This window comes from Danio rerio, chromosome 3, assembly GCF_052040795.2.
Source record: "Danio rerio strain M-AB ecotype USA chromosome 3, GRCz13ab, whole genome shotgun sequence".
Taxonomy (NCBI): Eukaryota; Metazoa; Chordata; class Actinopteri; order Cypriniformes; family Danionidae; genus Danio; species Danio rerio.
The window spans coordinates 36,018,020-36,040,702 of NC_141023.1; the positions used below are offsets into that span (position 1 = coordinate 36,018,020).

The 22,683-nt window shown below is 37.1% G+C and overlaps 1 protein-coding gene across 2 annotated transcripts in view; it reads left to right on the forward strand.

Annotated features, from left to right (window-relative positions):
- The first annotated feature begins 13,348 nt into the window (after positions 1–13,348).
- The window catches only part of si:dkeyp-72e1.9, a 91,231-nt gene continuing 81,896 nt past the window's right edge, over positions 13,349–22,683 (forward strand). For both annotated transcript variants that reach the window (XM_087244842.1, XM_087244844.1), the window contains exon 1: positions 13,349–14,207. In XM_087244842.1, the coding sequence (XP_087100968.1) occupies positions 14,143–14,207 (65 nt within the window). In that variant the 5' untranslated portion in view covers positions 13,349–14,142. The remainder of the gene's footprint in view (positions 14,208–22,683) is intronic.

The window sequence follows — 22,683 nt, forward strand, 5'->3', positions numbered from 1 at the left end:
AGTTTCAGAACACCTCAACCTCCTGTCATTCAAGTATCTTACACTTACCTTATTTATTTATTTATTTATTTATTTTTACAATCTAGCATTACCTCTTCAAATAAAAAACAACAACTTTTTAAATAAAAAAAGGAGGGCAGCACGGTGGCAAAGTGAATAGCACAACTGCCTCACAGCAGGAAGGTTGCTGGTTCAAGCCCTAGCTGGGTCAGCTGACGTTTCTATATTGAGTTTGCATGTTCTCCCTGTGTTTCCTCTGGGTGTTCCGGTTTCCCCCACAGTCCAAAGACATGCGCTATAGGTGAATTTGGTAAGCTAAATTGTCCATAGTGTATGTGTGTGAGTGAGAGTGAATGAGTGTTTCCCAGTGATGGGTTGCAAGTCAAAGGGCATCCGCTGTGTAAAACATATGCTGGATAAGTTGGCGGTTCATTCCGCTGTGGTGACCCCAGATGAATAAAGAGACCAAGCCAAGAAGAAAGTAAATAAATGAATAAAAAAGTAACTGAAAGTGGTAGCCGACTTTTAAAGTGACTCTTTAAAAGAACTTAAGAGAGGGGTCTGGCTGCAGACTTGGTGCAGATGCAATCTGAGCTGCATGCAATGCATTTGAATAGGCTCACCTAACTCCACGCCTAAACTTACCCCTCACATAGACATCACTAGCACCATATATATATATATATATATATATATATTTATTTATTTTTAAACTGTTTTTTTTTATTCACTTTAAACCGAAAGTGTAACGTGAAATGAATAAACCTCAGGCTGAAGAAAATGTAATTTCACATCTGTATTTGAGGCCTTTCAGCAGACTTTCTGGATTACATGAGGAATAGAATGAGAATGAAAAACTCTTCATGGGCGATGCAGTGGCGCAGTAGGTAGTGCTGTCGCCTCACAGCAAGAAGGTCACTGGTTCGAGCCTCGGCTGGGCCAGTTGACGTTTCTTTGTGGAGTTTGCATGTTCTCCCTGCGTTTGTGTGGGTTTCCTCCGAGTGCTCCGGTTTCCCCCCCAGTCCAAAGATATGCGGTACAGGTGAATTAGGTAGACTAAATTGTTTTTTTTAAGTATTCAAAATTATTGACATATAATGTAATGCATTATAGTTACTAGGGAAAAACCAATCTGCTTTTTAACTTGTGATATATTTTAATACAATAATGATCTTCTTTTTTCATGTACACAAAGCATACTGTAATGCATTACACTAAGGTTTCATTGTTTAACCTGAATTAACAACATTAGTCAATATGAATCTACAACAAACAAAACATCTACAACATCTTTACAAAGCTTTACAAAGCCAAAAATTCTGTATGTGTGTAAATGCACAGTAAACTAACATGAGCTAGTTGATAGTTCATATTAACTAATGTATTATCTAATGCTATCACATGGACAATTCAAACCAAAAATAGAAACACCATCATTTAATCCCTTTTCTTTTTAATTTCTTTAATTTAATTTCTTCCCGTTGAATGCAAAGGAAGATATTTTGAAGAATGATGGAAACCGTTAACTTTAATTTCATAGTATTTTTTTTCTCAGAATGGATGTTAATGGCTACAGGTTTCCAACATTCTTCAAAATTTCTTCTTTTTGTGCTCAACAGAGAGAAAAGGAAACACATAAAGGTTTTTAAAGTGTTACATTATCATACAAAGTGCAGTACAAATGGAGCGTGCCTTATTTATTGACTGCTTCTTTAGCCATAAAGCTCTGGACTAACAAAACTCATTATTCTCTTATACTCCAGTATCAGTTCAACAGAGTTTACATAACCAGTCCAACCTTTTTCGGTGTTATCCAGCTAGTCATGAAGATTTTTAAAAGCCAGACCCATTTTTAGACTGAATGCTGATGCCCTTGTTAAACTTTCTGAGCAGTTTTCATTTTTACACTGCATACATTTTGAAATATCACAATTGTCTCTAAACTGGGCCTCTTGCTTAGCAGCTCTGGGACCCTTCTTAATGCCAACAGAGGAAAAGTCATGAGAACCGGGTATTGTTGGATGCCTAGAAACAATGAGTCATAAGGGGGTGTGTATGTGTGCATTTGTGTGTGTGTGTGCTTGTTCCAGTGTCTGTTTTTGAATGGAAGCAGATGGAAACACAACACAAATACTGCTTTGGTGTTGAATATCTCCCTTACTATTCTGTTTAACAGCATGCCTTAGGCCTTGTACTATATTAATAATATAAGGTTGGATTTTTAAAGAACAATTCAACAGGTGCCAGATGAAGGTTGCAGTGTTTTCAAATTTAATCAAGCACACAATAAGAGACAAAGCACAGGAGATTTTTTTGAGAGTGTTTTTATTATGTATTAGCTGAGCCAGGATGCTATTTTGGTTTTCTGATAACAGCACTCTGATAAAAAATGTTTGTTGTTGTTGCTTGTCCAATCTACTTACTTAAAATGAGCTGAAACAACATATTCATTGAGATCTCGCTGGGACAACTTAATTTTTTATGTTTAGTCAACTTAAATTTGTTAAATCTGTAAAGTTAATTTATTTGTGTTGGAACAACATGAAAGATTTGTGGAAGCCAGCGTTTTATATATAGAGAGTAAGAAACAGAAATAATAGTATATTGTGTTAGCTCCAAGAGCATAATAGGCTGAAAAATAGCAGTGTCCACAAGATTTAGCTTTCAAATTCTTTGATCATCTGCACTGACCGCAAGCTAAATTCAAATATAATATTTGAATATAGTAAGCTAATGTGTGTGCTGATGAAAAATTCTGTATATTGCCATTGTGGAGCATTTTAAAATATGTAATATTCATTCAGTAATTTATTTAATTTCAGCTTAGTCCCTTATTTATCAGGGGTCGCCACAGCGGAATTAACCGCCAACTCTCAGTGGTTGCTTTACCAGCCGCAACCCAGTATTGGGATTCGGGGAGACACCCATACACTCTTACTTTCACACACACATACATTCATTAAAGCCAATTTAGTTCATCCAATTCACCTATAGCACATTTCGTAGGACCGCGGGGAAACCAGAGCACCTGGAGAAAACTTATGCCAACACGGGGAGAACATGCAAACTCCACACTGAAATGCCAACTGACCCAGTTGAGCCTTGAACCAGCGACCTTCTTGCTGTGAGCCAGCAGTGCTAAGCACTGAGCCTATGTAGCTATGTTACCTATGTAATATTTGATGCATGAAATAATATGTATATTTAATACAGTGTACAACACTGTCAACAAAATAAGTCAATGGCCTCGGACTTGGAGGTGCTGATTCTCATCCCAGTGACACTCAGTCACACTCAGTCCCAGTGCATGCTGAAGGTCCATGTTCGATGAAGCCAACAGAACAACATGGTCTGCGGATAACAGAGATGAAATCCTGTGGTCAAGTCCGAGGCCATGGTGCTCCACAGGAAAAATGTGGTTTGCCATCTCCAGGTTGGAGGAAAGTCATTACCATAGGTGGAGGAGTTCAAGTATCTCGGGGTTTTGTTAACAAGTGAGGGAAGGACAGAACGAGAGATTTACAGGTGGATTGGTGCTGCGGCAGCAGTAATATGGTTGATGTACCAGTCCGAAGTGGTAAAGAAGGAGCTGAGCCGAAAGGCAAAGCTCTCGATTTACCGGTCAATCTACGTTCCTACTCTCAACTATGGTCATGAGCTTTGGGTCAGGACCGAAAATACAAGATCTCGGATACAAGCGGCCGAAATGAGTTTCTTTCGAAGGGTGGCAGGGCGCACTCTTATGAATAGGGTGAGGAGCTCGGAGTAGAGCCGCTGCTCCTCCACATCGAGAGAAGTCAGCTGAGGTGGCTCGGGCATCAGTTTCAGATGCCTCCTAGACGCCTACCTATGGAGGTGTTCCAGGTGTTCTGGGAGGAGGCCTCGGGGAAGACCTAGGACACACTGGGGAAACTATGTCTCTCGGCTGGCCTGGGAACGCCTCGAGATCCCCCGGAGGAGCTGGAGGAAGTGTCTGGGGAGAGGGATGTCTGGGGTTCTCAACTAAGACTGCTGCCCCCGACCCGAATCCCAGAAAAGTGGCAGAAAATGAATGAATCTTTAAAAAAGTACATTTTAAATGTAATAAAAGTGTTGTTGATAGTGTCTAGAAAAAATTCCTTTTTTAAGCTTGGTACAAACTAAATCAATTCCATTTTCCTCCAGTATTTCTTCTTATTCATTCATTCATTTTCTTGTCAGCTTAGTCCCTTTATTAATGCGGTGTCGCCACAGTGGAATGAACGCTAACTTAACCAGCACACTTTTAAGCAGCTGATGCCCTTCCAGCCGCAACCTATCTCAGGGAAACATCCACACACACATTCACACACACACTCATACACTTTAGCCTACCCAATTCACCTGTACCACATGTCTTTGGACTGTGGGGGAAACCGGAGCACCCGGAGGAAACCCACACGAACGCAGGGAGAACATGCAAACTCCACACAGAAACGCCAACTGAGCCGAGGATTAGACCTTCTTAGTGCAAGAATAATATTGTTTTAACATCTTGTTCATTATAAATAAGTTTTGCATGCTATATTATTTGGCTGCTTTCGTGGTTAAAAAGCTTGCATGCCCATTCTCTAAAATTCATTAATTAATTTTCTTTTTGGCCTTGTCCCTTTTTTAATAAGAAGTTGCCACAGCAGAATGAATCGCCAACTTATTCAGCATATGTTTTACGCAGCGGATGCCCTTCCAGCTGCAACCTAACACTGGGAAACACCCATACACACTTGCATTCACACATATACACTATGGCCAATTCAGTTAATTCAATTCACCTGTATAGCATGTCTTTTATCTCAAACACAGAGAGAACAAGCAAACTCCACACAAAAATGCCAACTGGCCCAGCTGGGACTCGAACCAGCGACCTTCTTGCTGTCAGGTGACAGTGCTAACCACTGAGCCACCGTGTCACCCCTTGCACTAAAACACCATTTGCAAAAGTCAAAAAATAGCGAGAGCCAGTTAATAACTGTAACATCAGCCTCCATAATGTCTCCCATGACAGAAGACAAGAAACGTGCTACAGCGCTATCTTACTACAGAGATAATGAATATAGCCGCACGGCACTGTGATATCACTACTTTAAAGGAATGCCCACAGATAAGCTACAGTGTGCCGTCCTTGTGTTAAATTGGCTACAAGTGAACACAGTCCATTCCAAAGGCTTAAATATTAACTTCTGCATTAATACTGTCATGAAGCCAAACCTACTCAAGCATCATTCACAAACAAAACCACCTGCGGATCAGACGCGAGAATGAGTGACATGTATCATGTCCATCTTCTCCCTGCAGTTTCTTCTCCCAGATGTGCTTGTATCTTCAACTGGTGTTGTCACATTCCACTCATCCTACACAAGTGAAAATGTCAAGGAATTAATTTGTCAACACATTTCATGCAAATGAATAGACATTTGCATGCCCCGCTGATAATGAATGATGCGCATTTGCAGTGGGTTTGAAAACAGGAATGTAAGAAAAGGTTAAAAGGATGGAATTCCCTCACACACCCACATGCTGTAAGACAGGTGAGGAATAGAGGTGAGCTGAGCTCCTGACTGACATTCGTGGATCATAAAGTGAACACAGTTCAGGGTTGAGACCTAAAGTATCTTAGTCCATTTGTGTGTGTGAGTTTTTTTAGCATTCCTCTGCCAGGATGGGCCTGCATTGGAACTCAACACACCCTATGCAAATGACTAATGACACGTTTATGCGCAATAAGCCACCGATATATAGATTTCTTGGTGTTGGGGGAGGGTCAAGGGGGGTACAAATGAAAGTTCACTCTCCTTCAGGCCCCAGGAGAAACTTGTCTGCGTTTAACATATAGTACAGACTATTGGGTGTGTAAATATGTTGCACTGAGCATGTCTCTGAGTGCAAGGTGCATTATGCAAACATGGGTGGAGAGACTAAAGTATTTCAAACAGGTAGTTGTGGGATATCAACTAAAACACGCTGTTCTACAGCATGCATTTCACACCTAGATCCATTAACAGAAGAACTATTGTGGTCAAACATCTGATTTGATCCTAAAAGAGCCATTATGTTAAAATAATAAATTCATATAATATAGAAATCACTACTTAATCAATCTTCGGGTTTTAAATAAAAGAGGAGTGTCGTTTTTTCCGGGTGTGAAGATTTAAGGTTCAATGGCAGGAGTGTCGGCACCTGCTTTGTTAAACACACAAACAGCATTTTCTAGCCTCTGAAGGTGTGTCGCACAGTTTCTCTAGTACCATATGGCTAGAAGTGCACCTAGAAACCATCTAATGGAAATATGCCAGCTATCCGCTGTGGTATGCTAAGAGAGTGTTGATGACAACGAGACTTTAGAGTTTTTGTTTCTAAAGGGGATACACTTCGGTTGTGAAGTCTTGGTTTACACCTGTCTCTCTTGTAGATAAAAGTGACACTTGGGTTCTTTCGGCAGATTACTTATCCTGTTTTTTTAGGTCAAAGTGGAACTTTTACAGCCATTTTAAGTGCGGTTTTAGTGCGAGGTCAAGAAAGGTTATTATTTTAAAGGGTCTGTTTCAGTCAGGCCAGAGAAATTATTCATACTGTAAATGCTTTAACATTATCATATCGAATTGTGGATATAGTCGTTTTTGTTTGGCCTCGTCCAGCTTGTATACGCTGTAAAAGCAAACAGTTTACTTTAGTATTAGTAGTACTTTGGTCAAAATAAAGTGCGTTGCCTTTAAAAGGACAAGTTGACTTTACTTAAAAAGCGAGCAAACCCATTGTAACTTCAAACTGTTAAGTTGATTTCTGAGAATTGTGCACATGTACCTAATAATATTAACACAAAGGGTTTACTTACTTAAGTAAAGTTAACTAATTGTTCTTTAGAGTGTAGAGACACTTTCTTCCACTTACATTAAGATTCATCAGTTACGCATATATACTAACCAGACCCTTTATTGTGTACACATGACTAGTACTTGGACCCCCTTTTGCAATCAGAACTGTCTTAATCCTTTGTGGCATAGATTCAACAAGGTACTGCAAATATTCCTCAGAGATTTTGGTCCATATTGACATGATAACATTACACAGTTGCTGCAGATTTGTCGGCTGCACATCCATTAAGCAAATCTCCCGTTCCACCAAAGGTGCTCTATTGGATTGAGGTCTGGTGACTGTGGAGGCCATTTGAATACAGTACAACTCATTGTCATGTTCAAGAAATCAGGCTGAGATGACTCGCGCTTTATGACATGGCATGTTATCCTGCTGGAAGGAGCAATCAGAAGATGTGTACACAGTGGTCATAAAGGGATGGACATGGTCAGCAACAATACTCAGGTAGGCTGTGGCTTTGACACGATACTCAATGATACGCAACAAATGGGCCCAAAGTGTGCCAAGAAAATATCCACACCATTACACCACCACCAGCCTGAACTGTTAATACAAGGCAGGTTAGATCCATGCTTTTGTGGTGTTTATACTAAATTCTGACCCTACCATCTGAATATCACAGCAGAAATCGACACTCATCAGACCAGGCAATGTTTTTTCAATCTTCTACTGTCCGATTTTGGTGAGCCTGAGTGAATTGTAGCCTCAGTTTCCTGCTGACGGGAGTGGCAGGAGTGGCACCTGGTGTGGTCTTCTGCTGCTGTAGCCCATGCGCCTTAAGGTTGGATGTGTTGTGCATTCAGAGATGCTCTTCTGCATACCTCGGTTGTAACGAGTGGTTATTTGAGTTACTGTTGCCTTTTTAACTGGAACCAGTCTGGCCATTCTCTTCCAACCTCTGGCATCAACAAGGCATTTGCGTTCACAGAACTGCTGCTCACTGAATATTTTCTTTTTTTCAGACCATTCTCTGTAAACACTAGAGATGGTTGTGCGTGAAAATCCCAGTAGATCAGCAGTTTCTGGCACCAACAACCATGCCATGTTTAATGTCACATAAATCACCTTTCTTCCACATTATGATGCTCAGTTTGAACTGCAGCAGAGCGTCTTGACCATGTTTACGAGCCTAAATGCATTGAGTAGCTGCTACAGTATGTGATTAGTAATTTGTGTTAACGAGCAGTTTATTTCAGTTTATTTCATTTAAATACTCTACCCCCATAACTTTTGCATCTGAAAGGGAAACTCCAGCAAATGCAATAATGTAAACTGTCCACCCCTTTTGATGTACAATTTTCACTACATGTCTTCAGTAAATTTTGAGGAAGCTGCAAGCCAATAAGTACACTTATTTATTTACTTTGCCACACATTTTTCTACATTATTCTTTATTCACCTTGTTAAAACAATCATAATTGTACAATGATCAAAAAATTTAATTTATTAGCAATGTAAGGTTATTAGTGTCTTTAGAGTAGACAGTATTGCGCTAAACCACTTGTCTTACATAATCAGCATGTCATATCATCTATTTACATGCATTTACTATTTATTGACCTTAGCCAAATACACAAAAGCATATTTCTCATAACATATTTTCATGCTTTCATTGTCAGACAACACAGTCCACCAAAGCAAGCAGCTTTTGTTGCTCAATTATGGCAAATCTGCATGGAAAGAAATGTGGATTTTTATCAAAATGACTGTCCATAAAATGCCCGTGAACACTGGTAAATGCACTCTGTTGCTGTAGGGAGTAGGGACATCTACCTCACGTTTCTTTTTCTGGTGGTCTCTTTACAAGTCTTTTAGCCATCCTCTAAAATTGCAATTGAGTCCAGACCTTCTGCTATAAGTCTAAAGGTATGTCTTATCAAATTTAGAGCTTATGATTACATAATTATTATAAAGTAAGTATAAGTAAGGTAAGTATTTATACTTGAATTGACTACAGTTCGAATTCAATCAGAATATAGTATTCCTCATGTTAATGCTTAGTCCAATTAACATTGTAATCATGATTATGTCATTGAACTACATTAGACTATGTGACCATAGCTTGGCTTTGTCAAACAGGTACAAATCAGACTCAGACTCCAAACTCCCCATTTTCTACATTTTTCACATTGTTAAGGTGCGCTAAGTCAAAAAAGGTCCATCATTCACTGTCATCAGTGAGGAACAAAGCACATGCACACGTAAGTCAAACCAAGCAGAATGCTGTTGGTCAGTACTGCAAATTCACAATGCAAACTCCAAGTAGTGAAACATTTCACCCTTTTATCCAAAATTCCTACATCCATTCCAACTGAAATGATTAGATTCCTTAAAAAGCAGCAGAAGTAAATTTGACTGCATCTTTTGTTTGTTTTTGTTACTGTACATATTGAATACAGTGTTCCTGTTTCTGTACAACATACCAAAGATTTCTTAGTATATTTGAGTCACAGCACAACTACATCTGCCTATGGTTCAGGAGCTCTCTTTAGGGCATGCAGAGTGAGTCCAGAGAATGTCCGAATCCTCTGCGCACAAAGCAGGAAAGCCAAGGCTCAGTGAGTTTGAAAACCTCCCAAAGACCCTCTGACACACAAAACTGCTGTGTTGCAGCAATCCTGTTATGGCACAGCCACAGTTTAGCAAACCAGACTGGCCATGGTCTCAAATCCCCAACAGAGAAATGATTATCAGCCACCGTTGCCTAATCACCCCATTCACCCTGTCAGAATTTGCTTGTGTTTTTTTTTTTTTTTTGGTCTCAGTAGACTGGAATATCTGATTGGAGAATCGTACAGCTGAGAGCAGCTGTCAGCGCAACCTGTACCTGTAATGGAGTGGCATTGGCACATACAGGTGACAACCACACCCAAGTCAAGAATGAGCGGAACCTGCTCGGCCGGGTCCAACACTGCAAACCGTGCAGCCCCACCTACATTCTGGAACGGGGAGGCTCGGAGAAAAACCAGCCAATCCTGCCTGGCCCCAGACATTTATTATCATGAAAAAGAGTGTTAAACATGCTTTTAAAGAAGTCATTGTGTTGTGACTAATAAGATGTGTTGTTAAAAGTGTCTCTTTAGGGAATCTGCCATCAAACGCTGTAATTCTCCTCGGCTTGCTTAAGACAGAAAGGAACATTGCCTTACAGATAAGGAGGAATGATGACAGAGCAACAGTAATGCACACTGATCTACTATACTATCTGAAACATGCAGCCACACCCATTCAGTCACTCTTTCTGTCATTTTCCACCTCACACCGTGATCTCATTCAAAGAATGTCAAGCACTGTAGTCACCGTGCCACTAAATGAACCATGGCACTAAACCCTATGAAGTGATTGTTTTCTTTGTCAGGCAGTATCACTTACTCTAAAACCTGAGTGAGGCACATTTGCAACATTCTTATTAAATGCCAGTCTTCTGCGACCTGTGACACACTTCAATACTGAGTGTGTAAGATGGGATGGTGTAGGCCTACTAGCTGATGTCTCACTAAATCTGTCAGATTAGTGCAGAACTGTTCCGTTCCATGCCTGGAAGTTTGTAGTGGGCCTGAAGACCTTGATTTGCTTTGTCAGGTATGTTTAATTAAGGTTAGCGCTAAACTCTACATGACAATGGTCCTCCAGGAACAGAAAGTTCACCTTCAATAGACAGCAATGCATGTTTACTTTTCTGCAAAGTACCAAACCTCACCGCTAGGGGGAGTCGAATAGTTTTGACTGAGGCTTGGAAAACATGTTTCAGGTTCTGAACAACACCTCTAAGTTTTGGAATGGTTTTTATGCTCAGGTCCCACGCAAAAGGAGTGCCAGTGGGTCCATGGAAAAGTTTCAAATAAAATAGTTTTAAACAAAAGAATGTCCAAGGTGATTAAAAGTTTGAAAAGCACTGTTTAAAAGAACAAAATAACGGAGAGCACACGTGTCGAAGCTAAACAATATTAAGGACATTTCTTGATCATCATATCATTGCTTCATTGTCTTAATCGTCTTATAATGATGGCCAATAAACTAAACTGAAGTGTTTTTCTTTAAGTGATAGGCTCAAGGGGTGACACGGTGGCTCAATGGTTAGCACTGTTGCTTCACAGCAAGAAGGTCACTGGTTTGAGTCCCGGCTGAGCTAGTTGGCATTTCAGTGTGGAGTTTGCATGTTCTCCCCATGCTCCGGGTTGTCATTAGTCCAAAAACATGTGTATATGTGATTTGAATAAGTTGTCTGTAGTGTATGTGTGTGACTGAATGTGTATGGATGTTTCCCAGTACTAGGTTGCAGCTGGGAGGGCATCCGCTGTGTAAAACATATGCTGGATAAGTTGGCAGTTTATTCTGCTATGGCGACCACTGATGAATAAAGGTACTAAGCCAAAGAAAAATGAATGAATGAATGATAGGAATGATCTCTAGTTTAAAATGTAACATACTAATATTTTTGCATTGTTCCAACCACAATGTTTGTAAATTAAAAGACATTTATAACCAAGCATTTAATCATTTTATTGTTTGTTTGTTTTTATTTTGTTATACCTGTCTTTTTTTACTCTTGTTTATGTAAAGCACTTTGATTTGCCACTGTGTATGAAATGTGCTATATAAATAAACTTGCATTGCCTTGCCTAGCTGTAACCTAGACTGTAAAAAGTGATTAGTAAACCTGGTGTAACTTAAGTGTTATATTTATGCTCATACTTTGTTTACTTAATCATTTTAAAGCAACGGATTTACTCATTTTTTTAATATGTATAGTCCACTAATTGTTTTTTTTTTTTTTACAGTGAAGGTTGGGTTTGTTAATATTTTACCCACATTTGGATTGACACAACAGAGCATTTTATATTGTAATTATACCATGTCAAACCAAGTGAAACAGAAACTAAACTAAAACAGTCACAGTGACCATTGCTTTTGTGGACATATTCAACACAGGACAATATACACAGAAGAACAAGTCCCCCCACTAATTAGAATTGGTCTAATTGTCCTTTCCCTGACTTCAGTATTTGATATAGATGCTGCTCTGGTTTTAATGGGATGACAAAAAGTTCATTCATTCATTTTCTTTTCAGCTTAGTCCCTTTATTAATCCAGGGTTGCCACAGCAGAATGAACCGCCAACTTATCCAGCACATGTTTTTACACAGCAGCTGCTAAATCCAGCTGCAACTCATTTCTGGGAAACATCCATACACACTCATTCACACTCATACACTATGGACAACTTAGCCTACCCAATCCACCTGTAACGCATTGTTTACTGTGGGGGAAACCGAAACACTCAGAAGAAACCCATGTGAACACAGGAAGAACATGCAAACTCCACACAGAAACGCCAACTGACCCAGCCGAGGCTCGAACCAGCAACCTTCTTGCTGTGAGGCGACAGCACCTACTGCACCACCGCATCACCATGACAAAACGTTGTATTATTCATATATTTGTGCTGGTCTGACTCAGCCTTCTAATGTCATTCAACTGAGATCAGTCAAATAGAAGGTGGGGCTTTGCTGTCTACAACATGTGAATATGCTATGGTTAAATATTAATGAAACAATGGCCTATCACAATTCACTATGTAATAGATGCTTTTTAACGGGCTCACCTAACCCCACCCCTAACCATACCCTTCACAGTGACGTCACTAGCTCCATTTGAGTGCATTGTGTCTGACATTGCATCACTGAGTGATGCAGTCTCAGCTTGCATCAAAAAGGCTGCATCCAGATACAACTGGTTAGATGGAACATCCCTCAAACCACTCTAAATTTCATTGATCTGGAGCGCTGAAAACTCTGTCAATGCAAGGGATGTATGCTTTTTTCCCTTATTTAATTAGATAAAATGGTTGCCTTAACAAGTTTACTAGACTGAAAGTTTCTAAATTTAATTCAGTACATTAATAGCTTAAAGAAAGGTAAATCAGTGCTGTGGTTTTGAACAGTAAAAGAGAATAAGGTAAAAAAAAAAAAAAAAACCTTTTACTAATTTTACATGATTTATGCAAAATTGTTGCAAACAATTTATATGTGTTAAATTAAACAAACAAATTAAATTTAGAAATGTTCAACTTAATTTGTTTGTTTAAATTCAGCCCAAAAATTTGTTTACAACCACTTAACTCTATAAAATTTAGTAAATCCAAGGAATCATTCAGTCATTCATTAATTTTCTTGTCAGCTTAGTCCCTTTATTAATCCGGGGTCGCCACAGCGGAATGAACCGCCAACTTAGCCAGCAAGTTTTTACGCAGCGGATGCCCTTCCAGCCGCAACCCATCTCTGGGAAAATCCAAGGAATCCTCTTTGAATATTTTTTTTCAGTGCAATTAATTTAATATGACAAGACAAATGTTTTGCTGTTCTGTTTTTTCCAATGTATTTAGATTCTGCAAGTATGAATGGAAGATCTATGACAGAAGTTTTAAATCACAAACCAAATATGACTGGTTCATTCTTCACTGTATTTTTTATTGCTTGTAATACTACAAATCTTTTTGCATACTTGATTCTGATAACTAAGCATAAGAGTGATGCACCAACATATCAAATGTAGACACAGGTTTCAATTCAGCTTATAGTATGAAGCTACAGAGACACATTGGCGTTACAAACAATCGTCTACGTGAGGAAATTGGAAACCCCGCTGGTGTTTAGGCTGCAGTGCAGCGGATCTCTCAGGACGGTTTAGCAGCGGAACCATTAATCTCAGTTACCTGAAGCTGAACGGTCATAGGCTTCACCTCTGACTGACTGCACACATTCACAAATTATAATCTCATATCTCTGTATATTAATCGCCTGCTTCAAAGCTTAGTTACCTGTCTATGAAACAAGATGCCCTAAAACGTCCTCTCGGTACGGAGTTGTCAGATGCAGCAACAGTGAGTTTGGGACTCTCACATCTTATAACACGCATTCAGACATTACCTGAAAAGTCAAAGTAATGTGACCAGAGGGGTTTGGTTTGTCGACAAGATGTAGATTTTGTCTAGCAGACGGCCAGGTCAGCATGAAAACCACGTGTCTTACAGATTAGAAACTGGCATGGTTGAGTCTCTCTCTCGCCTGGCAGTTGCTGTATCATTGATTTGATGCTGAATGAGCGCTGACTCTTGAGCAAGGCTGCGACTCCAACAGCATGACATGAAGTCGCGGTGATGTGATGTGTCTGGCGGTAATATTCACAGGCAGCTTTTAATTCCGTTTTCAGAGCAGACTATTTCAACCTCCACGTTTCTTTTTGGATGCAATGTCCTATTTGAATCCCCGGGGGAGAGAGCTCGAGCGTTTTGATGGACTTTCGCTCATCTACTGGTAAGACTTTGACATGCGGATGGAGTTTTTGCATGTTGTTTGTTGCTTTCAGCGTTACCTTTGGCATTTCAGTCACTGAATGAAACTTTATACGTTTGTTTTGTCTTTCATATAAACGTCCTAACTCTCAAACTGTTTGTAACAAATAAATAACAACATTCATTGATGAATATGTTTAATATATGTTTAATATGTTCATGTTCAAATAACGTTCTTACCGACGAGGGTCTGGTATGTGAGCATGTTTGACATGTAAAGATCTATAAGCACATAGATTTGTTAGAAAATAACATATTATTTTAGCACTTGCATTTGTGAGAAATTTAAAAAAATATATACAAAATTGATAGTCTAGTAAATTTGAGCGCAGTCTGTAACAGCCTGTAGTTATTTAATAAAAAGTGCTATCATACAAAAAATTGTTTATTTGTGTCCTCTTGCGTTTATATTGTATAGGCTGTATATTGATAAACAAAGTGATTTCATTTAGACCAGGGCTTTGTGTGCCAAGGACCCCCAGATGTGATGCTATTTATTTTATAAAGACTTATTTAATGCATAAAGGCATATTTGGACTGTCAATTAACAATAATTGTTTCTTTACTCAGATTAACCTTGGGTTGTTATTGTGGTATCAGTGTTTTAGCACAGTAATTATCATTTGTATAAACACAGCTTAACTACAAATACTACAGTTAAACTGTGGTTAGTGTAGCTAAACCCGTGGTTGATTTGTGGCGACCATGGTTTAATTACAATAACATTTTTTATTTGTAGTAAAACAATTGTTATTAAAGTGAATAACTGATGGTATATTGTAATAAAGATAAAAAGTAAGCCAGAATTAGCTTGACAATGTTAATTTTTGTTTATCTTACAGATTATTTGTTTGTCTTTTCTACTTTCTATTACAGTAATCAAATATTTACAACTTATATTTTACATTTTTACTTTTAAAATGGCAAAATCCTGGGATTTGAATTGAAATCAGTAAAACAGTTTAGAGTGAGTTATTTTTTTGCATGCATAATCAATTAGTTATGAGAATACATTTGTAATAGTCCTCCAGATTGGGAGTTGAGAGTTGAGCTAACAGCTCACCTCAAAAAACTATGTTACCAAACACCAATATGGTGCGGCTAAATATCACCTTCGATATAAATGGGAGACAAGTAAAACACTTGTAATAAAAATTCAATTAACATATTTAAATAATATGACTATCTCAGTCTTTTTTTTCTCTCTTCTCTCTCTCTCTCATTTTGTTCAACAGAGAATTTAAAGTCTTTGAACCTCAGTTTGAAACTTCATTTGCAGACGGTTGTTGATAGAGTATGACAGTATATTTTTTTGTTTCATTTTGTTACAGTCAAGGGCTTTAACCAGATGTAGATGTTAAGTAAGGTGAATAGGTAATCTGTCACCATCTGATGGTTTGTTAGCACAGTTTGTATTTGTCAGCACTCTTCAAATTCATGTGAAAGTCAGTTACTGAGCGTCACAGAAGGTGTTTGATTGACAGGAGAGTGTTCTTAAATGTGAACACATTCATATTATAGCCATTAAAGAGAAGAATAGCTAACAGCAAGTAAACCTGAGAATGAATCTGCCCGGTGACGTGCTAAATTTAGAGTTTGGTGACCGGGACTTGAATAGACTATTGGGAAGAGACTTAGAGAGAGGAGTGATGCCGTCCCATGACCCGGAGGAACACTCTAAACACTGGAATGATGGATATCTGATCAGTTTACAAATACATGTGTGTCTAGACATGATAAAGCTTCTCTAGCAGATTCTTTAACTATGCTTTAAGATGTATAGTGTATTTTGCAAGAAGACTGGCATTTATAAATGTAACAAAATATCATCTTTATATACAGATCAGAAACTTTGCATGATTTTAAATGTGTAAATGTAAATCTGTCTTTGAATTTGCATGTCAAGTCTGGTGTCATCTGCCTAAAATATAACAGCTTAGTCTTTAAAGTAAAGTCTTTGAAAGTATAACTACAGCAGTGTTATTTTAATGCCGTATTGTATTTTTATTAATAGCTTGACTTAGTTTAATAACTTTGAATTAGATATGTTATATTTGCTTGTCTCACTGTATTTAAAGTTTTACTGTTGTGCACTTTTGACCTTTCTATTGTTTGTTGTTATGTTTATTATACATACACATTTTTTATTTTAGACTTTGGCATTAATATATGTAGTTTTTAATAATGAATATTTATAATATTTTGAAATATAATACAATATTCTCTGACCCTCTGATTGACATATTATAGAAGAAAAAAAATTTTCACTATTAATTCATTAATGCTTAACTCAAATATTTTGTTAATTTTATGATTTTAAAATGTACATGAATAGAGTATATATATTATATCAGAAGTATCAGAGTAAAAACATAAACAAATGCCCATGTGTAAAAAGTTGATGTGATTATGGTGTGTGTATCTCAGCGTTGTGTCCATGTGAGAGCTGTAAACCCAAACACGTGTCCTGTCTCCTGTCATAAAATTAACTTCATCGCGTACAAATGCTATCTGTATGTTTGATGGTTTACAAATCAAAAATAATAATAATAGTAATAATAATAATAATTATTATTATTATAGTTATAATAATATTAATAATTACACATTTTATTTATATAGCGCCTTTCCAGAGCTCAAGGACACTTTACAAAGAATGTAACAAAAAGATATCGGATAAGCAGACATAAGAAGAGACAACATTATGTTCACAAATACAGGAAGTCAAATATAACTAACTGGAAATACAAAACAAGACCTAAGAGACAAATAATCAGAGTGCAGGTGGATCAAATAAATTGGTCAGTTTGGCAGATCAGAAGTAAAGCATTCAGAAACTAAGTGAGTTTTAAGTAAAGATTTGAATTCTGAGATATTATTTACAGAACAGTTTGAGCATGGTAGAGAGTTCCAGAGTTTGGGTTTAATAACACTAAATGACCTGCCCCCCTGTTGAAAAGAGGCGGTACCGAGGGACAGCAAGAAGGCCAGAGTCAGAGGAACGTAATGAGCAAATAGGGGTGTAGGGGACAAGCATGTTGCAGAGGTAAATCAAACAAGCTTGTGCCACAAATTCACAATTTTAACAGTAACTTGGACCATTTGTGGACCGCTGTTTTTACCTGCCCTTGTGCTCGAAATCCTGGAGATGTGCAGATGCATTTCTGCATTTCTATTTGCTTCCAGTTTCTGATTTGACAGAGGGATTTTAGCTGCTTGTTCATACTACTTATTTAAAATGAGCTGAAACGACACAAGCCTTGAGGTTTTTTGGGACAACTTAATTGTTTTATGTTCAGTCCAACCAAATTTGTTTAGTTAACTTAATCGATTTGTGTTGGGACAGCAGGAATGAATTGTGTGGCACCCTAATTTGTTACAGTGTAGACAAGGGTTAGATTTGTACACCTTTATACTTGTGTTCCCATTTTTCCATCTAAATCATATCTGTAAAATTAAGCAGTTTATCCCTCATAGCCAGTTTTAAACATGTGTAAAAGTTTTGCAGTAAAGGGCTCCCTCTATCACAGACATGCAGTTTTGAGTCTGTGACCATTATGGCTATATCTGTGGATTAAATACGCAACAGCATTATAAACTGCGCAGCACATGAATGAGACAGAAGTAGGCCATTATAATGTATACAGGAGATTTGGAAATGCAGTGGCAGTATATACATGTACAATTGAACTAATAATTGGATTGAATACAGTGTATTTTTTTGGATTATAGATTAGACATCGAGCTAATGCCTGAGGCACTATGATTATTATAGTCAAAACTAAAACGGAAACTGTACCGTTTCATCAGTCTGAACATTACAGCTCACTGTTATAAAGGATATCTGCTCAGCTTACAAATACAAGTGTCTAGACTTGATGGAATTCCTTTAAAAGATTGAAAACAGGAAAATAAAGCATAGGATTTTTTTCATAAACGCCATTATTGTTTATAAAGTGACATCTTTAAAAACAACACAATCTGCATGATATTAGATATTAAATGTAAAAGTGAATGTAAAGTCAATCAATCTTTTAAATCTGTTAAAATATTTATATATAAAAATGTAATTTTATATATAATATAATGTGCGTATTTATATAGCACATTTATTGTGTATGGCCAAACACCCAAAGGGTTTTACAATCATGAGAGAGGGGTCTCTCCACACCACCACCAGTGTGCTGCATCCACTTGGATGATGCGACAGCAGCCACAGGCCATGATGGGTATGGGCCGATGGAGGGAATTTGGCCAAGACTACTCTTTACGAGAAGTGCCATGGGATTTTTAATGACCACAGAGAGTCAGGACCTCAGTTTAATGTCTCATCTGAAAGACAGTGCTCACTGACTGACTTAGTGTCCTCTTCACTATACTGGGGCATTAGGACTCACGGGTTAAGCGCCCTCTGCTGACCTCATTTAGGCCACTTCCAACAGCAACCTAGTTTTCTCATGTGGTCTCCCATCCAGGTACTGACCAGGCTCAGCCCTGCTTAGCTTCAGTGAGTAACCGGTCTTTGGCTGTAGAATGATGTGACTGTGGCATATAAAGAATATTTATTACAAAATAAAAACCAAAACTACCCAAACTTTGATTAAAATTTAAGTGAAAACATTAAATTTAATGATTCTTATCACAATTAGATTGATAGATTAATAAAAATACATTTCACATTTTCGCCTTTTGTTTGTTTTGGTCTTGTATAATGATGAGTTCTTGTAAACCGGTTTATTGCATTAGTCTTCTTATGGTTAATCAGTTATTCTACTTTCTTTCCAACCCTATTATAAAGATTCTGCTTTTCTGTTATGCACGTGTTTCCTATTAATATATACCAAAACATACAGTTGAAGTCAGAATTATTAGCCCCCTTTTGACTTTTTTTAACTTTTTTAAATATTTCCCAAATGATGTTTAACAGAGCAGGGAAATTTTCACAGTATGTTTGATAATATTTTTTTTCTGGAGAAAGTCTTATTTGTTTTATTTTGTCTAGAATAAAAGCAGTTTTTAATTTTTTAAACACCATTTTTGGGACAAAATTATTAAATAAATTTTTTTTTCGATAATCTACAGAACAAACCATCATTATACAATAGCTTACCTAATTACTCTAACCTGCATAGTTAACCTAATTAACATAGTTAAGCCTTTAAATCTCACTTTAAGCTGTATAGAAGTGTCTTATATAGTAAAATATTTGTTCACTGTCATCATGGCAAAAATAAAATAAATTTGTTATCAGAAATAAGTTTTTAAAACTATTATGTTTAGAAATGTGCTGAAACAATCTTCCTTCCGTTAAACAGAAAGTGGGGGAAAAAATAAACAGGGGTGTTAATAATTCAGGGGGGCTAATAATTCTGACTTCAACTGTATATGAAGAGTTCAGATGCAAAAACTTCTAAACCTCTATTTTTATATTTCGTTATTTCTTTTTAAAGGCTATGAAAATAACTAATTAGTCACTATGAAAGTAAAAACACTGGGTCCACACACAGGAGTCGCAGAAAAATGCTAATTTAGGTGAAAATAATAACTGGCATTTAGAGGTTTTTGCATTTAATCTTTTCATACATAACTATGGAAAATTCTTACTTTCTCTGTATATTTTATATATTTGCTTGTGTCATTTTTGTTTTATTTTGTAAACTAGTGATGACATTTCATCCAGATTTTAAATTAAATAAATAATAATAAAAAAATACCAGGAAAAGATGACATGTTTCAGACATGTTTATTATTATTTTTGTAATTCAGTTTTTATTTCCAAAAATGAAATTATTTTTAAAGTCAGATAGAAAAATACTTTCAAACAGCTATTACCCCATATATATCCCCAATCTCCCCATCCCATTATATGCACATCAGGAAACACAGAAAAACTGTAGTTTAGACCAAGCTATTATAAATTAAAAATTATATTTAAATTTGACATTCGTAATATCAGATGAGGGTTAAGTGTCCAAGATTTCTTAGAAGTGACATAAATAGATTTTCCACACCATCAGAATGTCCAGTTTAGCATGCTTGATCCAAGGATTTCCAATAGTGAATGTAACCAGTGCTTACAGAGAGATCATGAGGGGGTTTCCACCGCTGTACCAACATTTTGTTTGTAGCAGTTGAAGCAGTTAACCAAAATTTACGGACCTTTGCATTTAAGGGGAAATTGAGAGTTATCATTCAAAAATAACAAATCAAGATCTTTGGGGAAACAAATTTTTGTAACTTTAAATAAAATTTCCAGCACCGAATCCCCACATTCCCACATCATATGTAAAAAGGTATCTGGAAGCTGTGGTTCGCAGAACTTACAGTATAATAAGGATGTGGAGATAAACCTATGATATGTCGTATACGTTAAGACATGTTTATAATCATTTCTGAACAGTACAGTGTTCTAACTTTAATGTAAAGAATTAATATTTGCATTAATAAGCCAGATTTTTGGCTGCATAGTGTCGCAGTGGGTAGCACGTTTGCCTCAAAGTAAGAAGGATGCTAGTTCGAGCCTCGGCTGGGTCAGTTGACGTTTCTGTGTGGAGTTTGCATGTTCTCCCCATGTCTGCGTGGGTTTCCTTCGGTTTCTGCCACAAGTCATGTGGTACAGGTGAATTGGGCAGGCTAAAATTGTCCGTAATGTATGTATGTGAATAAGTGTGTATGGGTTTTTCCCAGTGATGGGTTGCAGTTGGAAGCGCATCCGCTACATAAAACATATGCTGGAGAAGTTGGTGGTTCATTCCGCTGTGGCGACCTCAGATTAATAAAGTGACTAAACCGAAAAGAAACAGAATGAATAAATAAAATACATTTTTAATATCAACAAATTAAAGATTTTCGAGAAAATGCCCTTTTCTAAAGAATAAATGAAAATGCTCTAAAAAGACATTGATTTTATTTTAGATTTAGAAGGCAGACCTTCATAGAATATATAAAAAAACTCTCCATAGCTGTATATATACCATTAATCGACTACATCATTAAATTACCATCTCCATCCTTTCGTAATTTCAGGAAAAACAATTCCAGCAATCCCTTCATGTTCATCCCTCTCAGTGTTGTTTTTATGCTGAAGTGTGATTAAAAGTGCATGATATGTTGTGACATTTATTCAGAGATGTGCTTCTGTTTGTTGCCTATGGAGGGCAGTCACAGGCCCAGGATGCGGCGGTTAGTAAACAGGTCAGGCTGGTCTGTCAGACTGTTTCAGATTAACCCATTTCGCCATGCGTGGTGGTCCAGCATGGAAACTTGGCACCTGAGTAAAGCTGCCACCCTCATTTCCCATTCTTCATTACTGCAATGGGTGGCACGTTTACTGAGCTTTTCCACGATGAAAAACAACAAGGCCAAAAACTGACATGACATAGTGCGTCTCCGCTGTTGTGATTTCTCAATGTGGACTGGATTATCCCGTAATCTGATAACAACCCACTGTGCAGATTTGGTGATTAAAGTTCTGATGCAATGGGTGGTTGGCATGCCTGCTGGAAGGAAAAGCAACATTATCTGCATTAGTATAGTTGTTTGTGTTAGTTTAGGTTGTGTCATTAGGTGTTTATCTTAGCTTGTGTTTGTTTAGTTTGTGTCATTAGGTGTGTGTGTACACATATTTGTATATAAAATACTGAATTGTGTGTACATATTGCTTCTTTAGTGGTTGACAAGTACGCTTAATTTATTATGATATCAAAATATTGTCTGCGAAACTCGGTTACTTTAAATAGTAATATTAAAAGGAACAGTGTGTTTTTATGTAAATGCCCAGAGTAAGCAAATATTTCAAAGAAATGAAATTTAGTGAAGTACATTTTACTATAAGTTCTCATTAGACAACATCAGTTAACTAACATCAACAGTGAGAATTAACTACGAATGCTACAAAAATTATGTTGGTTCAAAAGCTCAACTTAAAACAGCTACGACCTTGGATTTTTAATAGTTAAACATTTACTAAATATGAAAATCACCTAAGATGAATACTTTACAAATAGATTTCATCATCAGTTTAATTGAACTATATAATGTTATTAAACGGATCTTTATTGTAAAGTGTTAGCGCACAATAGGCTTATAAAGAATTAGAATATTTTTAAGCAATCTTGAACATGCCGAAGTCCAGACTAACATCAATATATGAATGATTTAAAATATTTATGTTTAAAAATCAAAATTATTAAGTCCTTAAGCATTTGGTGCTGTTATAAACAACCACAGCAAATGCACAAACCTGAATGATCTTACAAGTTTTTATAAAGTGTAAATAATAAGTAATTATTCACTGACATTTTGAAGTGTCCACGATAATATCGTTCATTATCACAATATTTTGCATTACTGAATATCGTTATGTACCTACTGATGTGATGACATGACTTTGTCTTTTAAAATGAATCATTTGTTCTTCAAACCCTGCTTAAAAATAA